Genomic DNA, 15,386 nt, shown 5'->3' with positions numbered 1-15,386 from the left:
CATGTGGTGAAGGTGTGATTTCATTTGTACTTGAATTTTATTGACAATTTATTTAAGAAACATATTTAATATTATTATTTATTCAGGCAAACCCGAAAGGGACAAGCGGTAGAAAATAGATGAATGGATGGATTGCGTTAGTTAGAATCTATTTATTTTAGCGCTGCGTAAGTAAATACGTTTTTATTCATCAGTTTTTATGAGTTCCTTCTTTTGCAGTATATTTAATTAGTTATATTTTTGTAATCAGCCTGACCGAAGTCTTGATAATAATCTTGAGAATTTTTAACCTAAAACATCGTGACTACCATGGCGGCCATCATACTGTACATGCTACAGGTGGCGGTTGAGTCGTGAGGATGCAAGTTGGTGTAAGACTGATTAGGACCCAGGCTAAATTGGGGCCCTAAGCAGAATTTTATTTTGAAGCCCCTTGCCCCCACACTTTTTTTTGTACGTGAAAACATGTTTTGTACTTTTTTAATCAAACTTGAATTTGAATTGATGTATATTTTATACTAAAACAAATTAGTTGAAATTTGACATGCGCTTCTTCAAGCAATATGGGCCCCTTGGACGTGTGGGTGGAATCGGAAAAGTTTTTGCCAGAATTACTACAAAAAAGCAACCGTTGATGAGATCTCAGATTGTTTGAAATAGTGAAAAGTATTTGGAATATCTGAGCATCCTGTAAAGGAGCCTAAAAGAAAAAATGAGCTTTGAGATGAAAAAAAGAGAGACAAATTCAATAAAAGCTCAAAGAGAAAAGAGCAAGCACTGTGTGCCAAAAAGTACCAAAGAGTTACACATTCTCATTCCTGCGTTGATGATATTTAAAGTGAAACCATATGAAACTTGCTGCTCCCATGAGCAGAGGTTGGTTGTGTGTATTCTTGTATTTCTACCCTTCTTGGGACATCAACAAGGAAAAGTACTTTCCATATAAGGACCGGTGGACAAGTTAGGACATAAATCATGGTCCCAATACGGAAAAGCATTGCATCTTTAATAGAGAATGTCTCATTTGCACCCCTGGTGGTGAAATCTATCAAAATTAGGGTGGTCCCAAAAAGGAGGGATTTTTCAAATTGACTGTGTGTCGGTTTTAAAAGTGCTCCCCCTCTGGTCAACATATGAAATTACAAAGTGTGTAAAAATTTGAAGTGTTCTCCCTCTGGCCAACATATGTTATAACAAATGTGTGTAAGAAATTGAAATGCGCCTCCTTTGGCCAAAATGTATTAAACAAATAAAATAAATATTAATATAGAGACACACTGTAATAATCTAAAAGTAAATAATGAAGATTAAAAACCAATTACAAACAAAACATTTAAATTTAAAAAAATAACTAAAAGCTTTTGCATAGTATGTATATATTATTAATGTTGTAAATACAAATCTCTATATATCTAGAAAGGGTGGTCCTAAAGAAGTAGGCATTTTTTGGATGTCTCAAGAAGCTAACAAATACAAGAATGTGTGTGTGCGTGTACGCATGCGTGTGTGTGTGTGTGTGTGTGTGTGTGTGCAAGTGATCATAAAGCTTGAAGTAAATCCTGAGACCGAAAATTAAGCATCCGCATCATCCATCCATTTTCTACCGCTTGTCCCGTAAAATATCATGGGATAAACAGAAACAAATAAATGAAATAACTTACTTTTGGCTTGCAGAGGAGCTGAATGATGCAACTTCCTGTAAACAATGTGACTTGAGGACTCTGAAATGAGGAAAAACTAGTGATGGACAATACAGAAGCATTCAAGTAATATGAAATACACGTAGTGATACTGTGTCCGTTGATGTGTCACTTTAAGAAAAAAATATGTGACTGATACAGCTGCTGTATAAGACTGTGGAGCGACAAACCGTGTTCATAATGAAGCACTTCTTCCGGCTCACAAGGGACATCTGAAGTTTGCCATCATTTTGATCTTGTAGGACAAAACCAGGATTTCACAAACATTTTTTGGGATAGCTGCGGCCTAAAATATCTGAGTTTGCGACAGCTTTTTCATAAAGTTGGATGTTTGGAGGATTGCTTCCCCCCAATAACATTGAATTAACTTGTGATTTAATGAATTTGTTATCAATAATTTAAATGTTTCTTGTACCGTATTTTCCGGACTATAAGTTGCACTTAAAATCCTATTTTTTTTTTCTCAAAATTCGACAGTGCGCCTTATAACCCGGTGCGCCTAATGTAAGGAATACGTTTGGTTGAGCTTACCCACATCGAAACTATTTTATTTGGTACATGGTGTAATGATAAGTGTGACCAGTAGATGGCAGTCAAAAATAAACTATGGCAATATGACTCAAGTAAACAACACCAACATTTTATATGTTCCATTGAAAATATAGAACATTACACACGGAGCTCAAAAATCTATCAAAACTTTTTTAGTACGACTTTGGTAAGCTATGAAGCCACACCGCTTGATGTGCTTCAACATACGAGTATTAATATGGTGTGTGTATAAGGTAAGACATATTATCTGGTGTTTTGTTTCACAATATTATGCAAAAGCAACTTTTCTTACCTTCTGGTACCTGCTGATCTGTATTTGGGATCTGCATAAATCCTGAAAAATTGTGCGTGTTCGCCTTTGAAGGCTAGCTTCTTCTTTTTCTCTATCTTCTTGTTATGGGACATTCATCCTGCGCTGTTGCCATTTCTAATATAAAGTAGTGTAAAGTTCTCCACTCTCCATGAAACCGCTGAAACATACTGGTGTAGTGAGTTTACATTATTCACCCAAGGAACTTTAGTTATTAGAGTTCTGGTCAGACGGATTTTCACGGGACACATTTCCGGTGTTGTTTCCGGATGAGGAGATGCTGCTCCGTTATTGATTTAAGTAAAGTCTGAATGTCATTAAAACAGTTAGCTCCATCTTTTGACACTTCTTCCACTCCCGTCCTTGAAGACGCTGTCGAAGGTGAGCCAAGTAAATAAGACCGCCCATGAAACGACGCACCCGGAAGCGACTGTCAGAAAGCGGCTTGAAGATGATCTGTACAACATAATCTATGCAACATTTTGACCAAAGAACCACCATTACATGTTATGTAGACCACAAGGAAGTGTTTTCAATTTAGAAAAAAATAAATAAATAATATCACTCCTTTAATGCGCCCTATAATCCGGTGCATCTTATATATATGAAAAAATTAAAAATAGACCATTCATCGGCAGTGCGCTTTATAATCCGGTGCGCCCTATGGTCCGGAATATACGGTAATCTTAACCTCATAACGCACAGGATTTCAACAAAAACAAAAACAAATGCAGTGATGTTTTACTCATTTTATACCACACAAATTAAAGTAGAAACTAGATGGCGGTAAAAGCACATTCTCAGAACTCTCTGAAATGATCATTTATACATTATTCTAATGTATTAATAGTACATTAATTTGACAAAGAAACAACCCCAAAGGCTTGCTAATTGTCCGCTGTCTGCTCTGTTGTCCACAAGTTGCAGACACTTTCATTGTATGTTTTACGCTTGAAAAGTGTTTGTCCATCTTAAACATTCATTTATGTTCCAACACATTCACCCCCGCACGTTAAAATAACTTTTTTGTTGGTGAAAGAGAGTATTATCATCAGACTTTAACATCTCCATCCTGTAAAAGCTGCCTTTTTGTTAGGTCGGCATTGCAAATGAGAATCAGTTTTTAATTGCCTTACTCTGGATAAAGGTACATAAATATATGACTTCATGTAAACTGAGAAGTGAGGGCACTGGTGTGTTGCTGAATGTTTATTTACTACATTACCCAGAAGGCTTAGCGCCGTAGACAGGAACAGGAAGTTGATCTGAGCTATGTGGGAGGATGAAAATTGTGATGTTTGATCAATAAAGAGTTGATGCATTAACATATATCAGTGGCGGGCCATTTCATCGCCGGAACAGCTGAGCTAGCTTCCGGGGTTGGCCGACTTTGTATCTTTAAATATCCTTCTTGAAAATGTCCTTGCAAATATACATCTGCCACCTAATCAACATTTTGTTCTCCTTCTTTGTGGGTCAACACTTCCCACTTCCTGCTAAAATTGCAACTTGTGATTGGATACTCACTTTGGAATGACACCTAGATAGGCTACTGTCAACAACTTGTGATCTGATTGGCTATAGCAACTGTCTGTGTTCTCAAATTGATCCGCTAACGAACCCGGGTGTGGCTCTGCTGATCTGTATACCACTGCCGCGGTTAAAACCAGTGAGTATCCAATCACAGGACGCATAAATGTCACTTTCAACGTGAGGCCATCTAAAAGGTCTTACTGACAACAACTCGTGATCTGATTGGCTATCACAATTATCTATCAACTGTATGTGCCCGTTCACTTACAGTGCAGAGACGCATGCATTGTTGATTCTGAAGGCACCGGGCAGATTTCGTACACCATGCTAGCTGAATTCGGATTGGGCTCGGGATCTTTCTGTGTGGAGTTTGTATGTTCTCCCAAAGACTGCGTGGGTTCCCTCCGGGTACTCCGGCTTTTTCCCACTTCCAAAGACATGCACCTGGGGATAGGTTGATTGGCAACACTAAGTTGGCCCTAGTGTGTGAATGTGAGTTTGAATGTTGTCTGTCTATCTGTGTTGGCCCTGCGAAGAGGTGGCGACTTGTCCAGGGTGTACCCCGCCTTCCGCCCGATTGTAGCTAAGATAGGCTCCAGCACCCCCGCGACCCCGAAAGGAATAAGCGGTACAAAATGGATGGATGGACACATACACATATTTATACATACATACATATATATACATACATTAACATATTTATACATACATACTGTACATACATATGTCTATTATTTGCTAACTATTAAGTTTTTTCTAATAGTCAAATGTAGTAATTTTTAAATCCAGCATATGGCGGATGACAATTGTTATCAGTGCAGTGTCTATACAGCCAGTGGGTGCATCATGACTTCAGCTTGGATTTTAACTTAACTTTGTATTCAGGAAAATGTACATATAGTTGGGAAAAGGAGTAACAAAATTATATTCAAAACATATTTTTGAAGGATTTAAATGATTATATTACACAGTAAAAACAGATAAAGGCAACAAATGCCATAGTACGTTTCCAGTGTCCAAAATAGATTAAATAATATTTTAAAGATGTATTTATTAAATATGCAATGTGCAGGACTCAAAAATATTTAACAGTTAATTTTTTTGTGCATTTCTTTCTTTCATAGAATCCCAACTCTATTACGCATTGACAATGAGTGAGATCCTCCTGTAGGGGGCATACTTGTGTCAAAAATAGCACTCAAATGATTGTGATGATGCTAATTCCAATAATTTTTTTTTACTCGTCATTAATCCAAGATGAACAACAAATTAAACATCTTGGTCTGGGGGCTTGGTTGATAATATAAAAGCCCAGTACATTGTAAATTGATGTGTTTGCATAATACTTGGCTGTTGATTTAAAGCAGCACTCATATACTAAAGTTTGCTGTACTGTTGAAATTGAAAATATCTGTTGTGACAACAACTTCTTAAGGCAGCATTAGTTTGCTTGAAACAAGGCAACAGGCGTTGAGAACACACAAGGAGCGATAGCTAGTGTGGCAAACTGCAAAAATGGACCAAACAATAATATAGTTTCTATGTTAGGCACTTTTATTGATTCAGAGTGACTCACAAACACAAATATATTTTAGTCAAGACTTTAGATTAACAGTTGAGGGGTAGAAATATTTGTTTTCCTTACAGAAACGTCAGTAAATCCCAATTATCTGCAGAAATGTGGCCAAAGTATAAAAACAGAGCGCAACAAGCATTTTGTTAAGTGTGTTAGCTCAAAGGAAAAGACAGGAGTGCTTCATATAACACATTTTTAGGTCAACTAAAACATAAGTTGGAGGGGGATCTGCTCTATTCTTCTACTTCCAGACCTGCTGAATGTTGCAACTCTCACACTTTAAAGTCCAGTAATCAAAGTAGTACAAAGCAATGAAAAAAGTCAGTGAAAAGGCACGAGAGACTTGCTCCACAATCACAACACACACAGGTGGCTCAGGGGTTAATGCTTTTTAAAAACAATTTTGTTTTTAAATTTGTCTTGACAGCTGCAAGATTCCTCTGAATATTTTAGGTTTTCAAGTATGCAGTTTCCACAATGTGCATACATACCCCCTGGGCCACACTGCACCTGACAAATTCTATCAACTTGGCCTGCCAAGTCTGACCACTAGAGGACACTCGGGTCCCAACAAAGAGACCACCACCAGCCACCGCAAACTTAAGGACACAGCAAGAGGGCTCTTTTTCTCAAAACCTTCAGTACTCAAATCCAGCAGAACACAACAACCAACCAGTGTAAGTGTGAAATGAAAGCTCTGCTCAATGTAGCACAGTCGTGACTCGCAACCAAAATGATAATTTCAGATGTGGACCATGTCTTTGGAGCAACATACATACATACTCATAAAAAGTTGGGGATGTTCAGCTTTAGGGTGAAATTCAGGATGAGGCTTATTAGACCGTGAACTTAAGTAGACCTCTCAACTTTTGAACGCAAATGTCCAAATGTTTCACTACTTTTTACACAACTTCCTCCAACAAGGAAGTGAACGGCAAAATCCCAGTCTCTATGTATAAATGTTGCAATGACACTAATGACACTCTAAGATCATTGGCTATTTCCCTCTAAACACAATCAGTTTGAAACTTTCAATCAATCGTTAGGTGTGGTCTTGGTGTCAAAATGTGAACAACAGTTAATTTTTTCATTTTATTTTTAGCTGAACTAAAAATGAGATCACACACCTGTTGTGAATTTTTCAGTTCAGTCCCATGTTAGAGAAGAGTAAGTTGTGTAAAAAAGTGAAACATTGAACAGTTGGACACAGTTTAGAAAAGGTCAAATTAAGTTCACCTCTAAGCAGGGATCTTCAACGTTTTCCAGGCTAAGGATCCCCAGCCTGTTTAAAACTATGTTATAAATTGAACTGGTCCTAAAGATACCTGCTTTTTGTGCAGTAATAAGTTATTCAAATAAATAGTATGGCACTGCTAATAGCTAGCTGGCAACTAGCGTGCTAATCGCTATTTTTTTTATTCATGTTTTGTTTTAAACCTGCAAAGTACAGTTTTTCTTTACTTTATAGTGGAAGGTAGAGATAAGCTGATTGTAAATTTGTAATCAGTGGATATTGATAGTAATACATCATCATTATAATAATAACCATTATTATTAGTTTATCTACTTGGCGTTAAAGTTTTTAAAAACTCGTCACACCTCTGTTTCGAACTTTAAACAGGGTACCTTGAATGCAGCACAGTTATGTGCAATGAGATGTGAAACCATACAGTGGCCATGCCACTGCCATTTCTAAACTATACTACAGTGTGTTTGATCAATGTTAATGTCTATTTAAAGTAATTTATATATGTGGAAAACACACAGGGAGTATTAAGAAATATATATATTTTTAAAAACCTAATCAACCAAAATTTCCCCCCTGTGGTATCGCTGCGGACCACTGCTTTTAAGTGCATTTGAGCTTCATCCTGAAATTTCACCCAGAATCCAAATATCCCTAACTTTTTGGAAGAAGTGTAAATAACTGCACTTAAACATGCATCTTCTGACTATAGAGGACATACGTTTTACCTTTGATGTCTTTCTCAAAACGTCCTATTTGGCACTCCAAAAGGCACACACTTATTGATTTGAAACATTTTGTCAGCGAGGCTTCTTTCTACTAAGAGACATTAGCTGCAAATATAAGAGGATCCAGCTTATTTATACATATATATTTATATATATATATTATACATATATATACACACACACACACATATACACACACATATATATATATATATATATATATATATACACACATATATATACACATACATATATATATATATATATATATATATATATATATATATATATATATATATATATATATATATATATATATATACATACATTTATATATATATATATATATATATATATATATATATATATATATATATATATACACACACACACGTATGTACATACATACATATATATTGTATATTTTTTATATAATATATATTTTATATATACTGTATATATGTGAGTATATATGCAGTTTGACTGTGAATCAGAGAACAAACATCCCATTTGAAGGATGACTGTCGAGTTGGAATGTGAGAAGTGGTCAGAAGAAAGAAAGAGTTTGCAGTAAAAATGATCTACAGCAATTAGTCAAATGATTCCAATTTAAGTTCATCAATTAAGTTTCATAGTTGTGATCTTGACCTAATGTAGTGTTGTAGATTCAAATGTTCGGCCACAGTTAGCAGTGTCTCTACATGCTACAGTTAATCTGCCTCAATACTCAGTTTGAGGTTATGGAACGACTATAAAATGATTTAAATAACAGTCTGTTAGAAGAATTACTGTCTGGATGATACATTGGAAGCATGACTGTGCGGCAAGGATGTGAGAATGGTGAATTTGAGTCTGCAGGTTGCCTCGTATTATTCTGAAGAAAGCTTTAACACACAAACTCTTGTCTCATGCGGATGATCTGGAGCAAAGCGGCTTGGACATCCTCATCCATGTGGCCCTACAAAGAAAATACAACTTTAGAATGATTATGTACTCTAAACCTTCAGTGTAACTACTATAATATGTACAGATTTTTATATACACAGTGTACCCTCGATTATTGCGGGAGTTACGTTCCATACCCATCACTATGGATGAATTTCCGCGAAGTAGGGCTATTTATTTTATATGATCATATGCATTTAAATTCTTTAGAAGCCTTTTACACACAGTTATAAACACTTAAAACACGTCATTCACTCTAAAATTTAAAGATTAAAGATTAAGATTAAGGTACCAATGATTGTCACACACACACTAGATGAACATTGTTTTACCATAAAACGTCAATGGGTACTCAAAGATACGTTAAAATCTATGATTCACCGAGACTGCAGTAAGAGAACCACAAAATGATGGGGGGACACTGTATTATTAGTCCAAAATTGACTTAAGAGACATAAGGTTTGCTGATTACATACATTTATTCATGCTATTTCATTCTCTATCTACTGTTATTTTTATCTTTTCTATAGAATCTGTAATTCATATAGTTTGAAACTTTTCTAAAATTCATTTTTATTTATGTCCTGGCATGTCCCATGGGTGCCCTCTACAGGTAGAGCCCCTATACTGCTAGGAGTAAGTTCATCATCGGGCCTCAGCCCTACGGGTAATCAAAAGGTAAAACAATACATTACAAAAAAAATTGCTTAAAAGGGAAACCCATTGCGTTTTTAATATTATATAATATTGGAATATAGCGCAGGGCAGAAGTCTCAATCATGTAATTGCACTATGAAAATGTTAGTTTTAGCTTTGACTGCTCGTTGAGGTGTCGAAAGTGAGGGATGATGATTAAGTCTCGAAAGTCAAAGCCATTGTGTGCACAATTTAGAAATAAGATAGAAAAACTAAATAATTAATAGGCACAATTTATAGAGATGTCATCACTTTATATGTGTCATATTGATGCAATAAAATAAGCTAATGTTACTTGGTAGCTATTACAATATAACCACTGGTGGTTTCTTAGTAACTTGTAAACTATATAATATACAACTAAAATATGGAATAAATGATTGTGGGGGGGGGGTGTGGAGGTTGGCAGGGTGCTCAAAGATGTCTCAAACCGCCACGGTCACCAGAGTTCCAACATACAAACCAGAAACAAGTAATGAGAACTAACCTGCGCTGCACTGAGGAGATGAGTTCGATAAATGGAAACCACCTCCCTGTGTTGTCTCTCAGCATCCTTTATGAAAGAAAAACAGAAAGAAGGACGTTATTTAGCGGAGCTCGCTCACCCAGCTTTTACTCCAGCCATCACATTGTAAAATGTGTTAGATTATATTTATTGTTGTTCAAGTAAAAGTCAACTGTTTTGGATCTGGTAACCATGGAATAGAGAGTATAGAAGATCCTGCAATAGACCGGTCAATGTCAAAGAGTGGCTTATTGACCGTGTCCTGTGTGGTATCTACAGTACTTTAATTTGTCATGTGTGTCCACTCACAGCCAGCTGTTGCTGTAGGTTCTTGATCTGGACATGTAGGGCATCAATATGCTGCATCTGTCTTTTATTGGGAGCGTTGCTTGTGTACGCCAACTGGGACAACCCATTCAGTGCTTGCTTCAGTCGCTCTACGTCTATCAGCAACTCTGTGATCTGATCCGAGAAGAACCATTAAGAGAACATAAAAAGGGAATAGGCATAAAAGTTGCTTTAATAATGTGTACCTTCTTGTCTTTGGATTCAGTCAGCTGAGATGATGTCTGAATCCTCTTTTGAAGATTCCCAATGGTGCCGAGTGACTCATCATAGCGCTCTTTCAGCTCCATGATTTCTCTTTCAATGGCTTGTCCCTTCTTGTGGACAACCTCCATCTCCCTCCTGGCTTTGCTCTCCCCCTCTTTTGCCTGAGTTGCCTCCCGGTGGACTTCTTTGCATTCTTCCGTTAAGCTAAAGAGCTTGTTACTGAGATTAGCAGCTTCCTCCTCAAGATGCTGCTTCTCTTTTCTCAACTGGGTCATTTGATTTTCCTTGGAGCGACGCTCGTCAAGCGCTTGAGTGGCCTGGAGAAGCTCAGATTGCAGTGCTGAAACATCCTCTGCTCTCTGGCCACTGGTCTCCTCTTCTTCTCGGAGCGCCATCTGTAGCTCTGTGACTTCAGCCTCCAGGGCTTCCTTGGCCTTGGTGTGTTGCTGCAGCAGAGAAGCCTGTTCTCTGTGGAGTTCCTGAACTTCCTTCTGCAGGACACCAACCTTCTGAGCCTCCAACAGTTGAGCATCTCGTGCTTTCTTGCAATCCGCCTGAGCTTGCTGCATGGCATCATTAAGGGCCTTGAGTTCTGTGTCATACGTTGAAATCCGAGTCAACTCGGATTTCAGACGATCCTGGAGATTCTGGATTTGAGTGTTGCCCAGAGCATTCTGGGCTTCAAGCTCAATTTTCTGAAGATTTACCTTGTTGTGCTTCTCCTCCAGACTGGCCAACTTCAGTGATACCTCCTCGTAGCGGCCCTTAAACTCATCTTCACATTCCTTGTGCTTTTCACCAGTGACAAGAGCGGTGTCCAGTCTTCGCTGAACATTTTCAATCTCAACTTTCAGTTTCTCTTTCTCCAGCCTGTTGTTCTCTCTGTCAGACTTCTCTTCATTATACTTCGCTTCCATCTCCAATAGTCTGACTTTCATCTCCTTTACTTGGCAACTGTAGGCGTTTTCTTTTTCCTCAACAGCTGTCAGAGGGATGAACTTGGACTGAATGGCTTGCTGTATAGTATCAAGTTCTTTCTTCTGAGCTTCCAGCTCTTGAGTCAGTGTCACATTTTCCTTCTGGGCTGTCACATGCATTTCTGACAGTTGGTTTGCTCTGTTATCTGCCTCCACCACAGCAGCACCCAACTTTTCTGTGACACATTTGTGATCCTTTAAACTTATATAGTCGTTTTCTCTCTCCAACAGTACATTTTCCAACTTTTCTTGTAACTTGGCTTTACCTTCTATCACATACTTTAATTCCTTTTGATTTTCATTATCTCTGCACTCCAAATCTGCCATCTCAGCTTTGACCCTCTCTAAAGTGTCAGTTAACTCCATTCTCAGTTGATCATGCTGGTGTCTTGGCACATATTCTCCCTCAAGGTTCTGTTTCAGAGTATGAGTCTTTGCTGTGAGCTGCTCACACTCCTTGTCTCGGTCTTCACACGTTGTCAGTAAAAGTTCAAGCTCATTCTTCAGCCCAGCCTTATCCCCTCGCAGGGATTCCATTTCACTTTGCTGTTTCTCAGTGGCACTTTGCAGACTGTTAATATTCTCATGGAGCGTCACCCTCTCAGTCTGAAGCTGTTGGACCTGGGCCTCTGCTTTTCCGAAGCGTTCGCTGGCTTCCACCAGTTTGTCCTCCAGTTCCTCCACAGCTGTTATCATGACCATCCGAGCTTCCTCGTGTTGCTTGATGGGTATGAATTCGGTCTCGAGTCTGTTGTTCATGTCTTCCAGCTTTTCTTGCAGTATCTCTTTCTCTTCCTCAGTGTCCTCCATCTCATGAATGAGTGCCTGGCTTTTAGCCGTGACGTCATGTAGTTTCCTTTTCAGCGAGACGTTCTGCTCTTCCAGGGAAGCCAGTATCCTTTGTTGTTCTTCAGAGAACATTACCCCCGTTTCACTCTGAGTGGGATTATCTAACTTTCGATTGAGCTGCGCCACCTCCTCTAGCACACGATCATAGTCGTCTCTAAGTTCAGCAAGCTGTCGTTCCTTTTCATCGACCGCATTGGTGAGCAGGTTTTTCATGTTGTCAAATTTCTCAGCGGGTACCACGTTGTCTTGCTTGGACTTGGTTTCCTTTAATTGAGTTTCCATTTCAAGGACAGTTTCTGCAAGTTCATCTCTCTGTGTGGTTACGGCCCCAAGTTCTTGGTTTAACCTTTCAGCCTCAGTTGCTAGCTGGCTTTCACTGTTCTTGTACTCCTCCAAAGCCTTCTCACTCTGTTTGAGGCGATTACGAACCCGGCCCACCTCGGCTGAAGCGCCTTCGTACTTGGTCTTGATATCTTGAAGCTGGGCACGCAGCTCTTCTGTGGCTTGGCCTCCTAAGTGCTCCTTTACTGCAACCACATGGGCCTGCAGCTGTTTAACCTTGCATTCCGAATCAAGCATTCTCTTTTGGACGTCCCCCAAGGCATCCTCAAGTTCTTGAATTTGCTGGTCAGCCTGTTTCTGGACAAGGTCTCTGCTCTGAACAAGTTCTTGGCATTCTCGGTTTTTTCGACTTAGAGCAGAATGAAGTCGGGCCCTGTCCTCCTCGGTCGCTTGCTGTTTTCTTCTGAGCATTTCAAGCTCGTGTCGGAGAATGTCAGGCTCACCAGAGAGACCCTTCTCTGATGGTCTGGTCAGTGAACGTGACATGGCAGGATTCTGGAGTTTCTGCAGAGATAAACACAAATTACTAAAGACATGATTGAAAAAAAACGTTGCAGTTGTGTCTTATGGAACATATATAGGGGTTTTTGTAATGTTTTTTTTCCTGATGGATATATTTATTATAATTTTTTTAAATTACTGATGGCGTGTATGCTGACAGAATATAGCAAATAAACACTACCTGATCCAAATCCAAGCTATATGCTTGTTTGACCAAAACGTTCTCTTTGCCTGCAAAACAAGTGCAAACATCATTTAATCTCAGGTCTTTTGCAAGTAAATCTCAATTTGTCAAATATTGTTGCTGCCACATGAAAAGCATGTATCTTTATTTTTATTGGGGGGGAAAAATCCTTGTTTTAGGTCATGTGTTAAAATACACTAAAATAAAAACATTTAGAGACACATGGTTTTCATCAGACATTGTAACTACATGCATTTTTGGTATATATTAGAAGAGAAACCCAAGTCAACCTTTTATCACTGACTGGCCCATGTAGTCCCCCTGAAAAAAAACAATACAATTTCAGCAGATGTACATGATAATTATGATAATTAAATGCTTACAGAACATCTGAGCAAATGTAGTGTATAATAGCTTCCTATAATAGGATATCAAATGATCTGTATACAGCCACAGACCATAGTGCTTTTGAGCTGGACCTTGACAGTCTCCAAGCCTCGTGACCCTTCTTGTTCTTTGGCACTAAGTAACACCCTTAATTGCTCCTTCTGATACAATGAAAAGAACAACAAAAAAAGAAAAAAAATTAGTTTAATAGAAACCATTTCCAAATTAGCATTTGCATGTGTTAAGGTAAATTGATTACGATGTAAGCCTGACTTCAAACGGACTGACTTTTAAGACAACAATTTGAATAAAAAAAAATCCATCTGACCATGCTCTAAATTTATACAGCTTCTGCCAGTAGGATTATGTACAGGCCATCAGTGTTTTTTTTAAAGGGAACTGCACTTCTGAGAAATTGTTCCTATCATTCACAATCTCCATGTACGACAATAGCACATATGTCTTTCTTTTTTATGCATTGTAATTTGTAATATACGAGTAATATAAGTACGAGCTGGCTAACAATAAAGCCAATGGTAGTAAACTATTGCGCCCATAAAGCCCTCTAAAAAAACTTCCAAAAACCGCCAAACAATACTCCATTAACATGTTGTAACCTCCATATTAACCAAGTGTTAGCGATATTTTTATTATAAGTGCCAACGCAGAGGAACTATTTTTAGTGGCGCCGTGATCACAGAGAGGTAACTAGCTTATGTACCGTATTTTTCGGACTATAAGTCGCAGTTTTTTTCATAGTTTGGCCGGGGGTGCGACTTATACTCAGGAGCGACTAATGTGTGAAATGATTAACACATTACCGTAAAATATCAAATAATATTATTTAGCTCATTCACGTAAGAGACTAGACGTATAAGATTTCATCGGATTTAGCGATTAGGAGTGACAAATTGTTTGGTAAACGTATAGCATGTTCTATATGTTATAGTTATTTGAATGACTCTTACCATAATATGTTACGTTAACATACCAGGCACGTTCTCAGTTGGTTATTCATACGTCATATAACGTACACTTATTCAGCCTGTTGTTCACTATTCTTTATTTATTTTAAATTGCCTTTCAAATGTCTATTCTTGGTGTTGAGTTTTATCAAATAAATTTCCCCAAAAAATGCGACTTTTTCTTTCTTTATTATGCATTTTCGGCAGGTGCGACTTATACTCCGGTGCGACTTTTACGCTGAAAAATACGGTAGCTATTGACATATTGAGCCGGTGAGCTGCTGCATCGCCTCTGAGTTGGTGAAAGTTAATTCCAGATTATAAATCATGCCTCCCACCTGGAAGTAAAAGGCTGTGGCCATAAACCGGGAAGTTGGTCAACTTTGCCATTCAACTTAGACCCGGAGATCGCGAGAAACACAGAAAAGGACATCAGTTGGCAACCCTTTTTTTTTTTTTAAACCTGCATGAAGATTATGAATAATTCTTCATCTAAATGGAAAATATATATATCCCATCTGTCAGCATCCCACTGAGAGCAGACAATGTACAATAAGTTTATTATCATGTTCATAGTTTGTATTTCTTGTTTAGCACTGAGCAATAATGCTACTTGCTGGATCTGCTTATCAATCAGTTTCTAAAACTTGTCTCCCATCCGGCGTATGATTCAAGCTAAAAAATATAAGGTTCTGGATCATCACTTGTCCCATAGTAACCGTTGCTAGCTTTCATGAAGTCTGCCATGATTAGTAGTATTTTTTATTGTTGAAGAATCACAAATTACGACATTGTGATGCGTCCGCAAAAAATAATGTGCAGACGTATAATTAAAATG

The 15,386-nt window shown here is 38.1% G+C and overlaps 1 protein-coding gene across 6 annotated transcripts in view; it reads right to left on the bottom strand.

Annotated features, from left to right (window-relative positions):
- Nucleotides 1-8,043: 8,043 nt before the first annotated feature.
- Nucleotides 8,044-15,386, bottom strand: part of uacab (uveal autoantigen with coiled-coil domains and ankyrin repeats b) — a 102,595-nt gene continuing 95,252 nt past the window's right edge. For 4 of the 6 annotated variants that reach the window (XM_062032031.1, XM_062032037.1, XM_062032052.1 and 1 more), the window contains 7 exons: nt 13,655-13,744; nt 13,487-13,517; nt 13,194-13,243; nt 10,325-13,015; nt 10,101-10,253; nt 9,774-9,839; nt 8,044-8,603 (listed from right to left, as the gene is read on the bottom strand). In XM_062032031.1, coding sequence (XP_061888015.1) covers nt 8,532-8,603; nt 9,774-9,839; nt 10,101-10,253; nt 10,325-13,015; nt 13,194-13,243; nt 13,487-13,517; nt 13,655-13,744 — 3,153 coding nt within the window. In that variant the 3' untranslated portion in view covers nt 8,044-8,531. The remainder of the gene's footprint in view (nt 8,604-9,773; nt 9,840-10,100; nt 10,254-10,324; nt 13,016-13,193; nt 13,244-13,486; nt 13,518-13,654; nt 13,745-15,386) is intronic. The other 2 variants (XM_062032058.1, XM_062032062.1) reach the window with 2 other exon arrangements.

The sequence above is a fragment of the Entelurus aequoreus genome, linkage group LG02 (assembly GCF_033978785.1).
Source record: "Entelurus aequoreus isolate RoL-2023_Sb linkage group LG02, RoL_Eaeq_v1.1, whole genome shotgun sequence".
Lineage (NCBI taxonomy): Eukaryota > Metazoa > Chordata > Actinopteri > Syngnathiformes > Syngnathidae > Entelurus > Entelurus aequoreus.
Note: the sequence above shows the minus strand (reverse complement) of the source record. Positions and strands in the feature narration are given on the sequence as shown.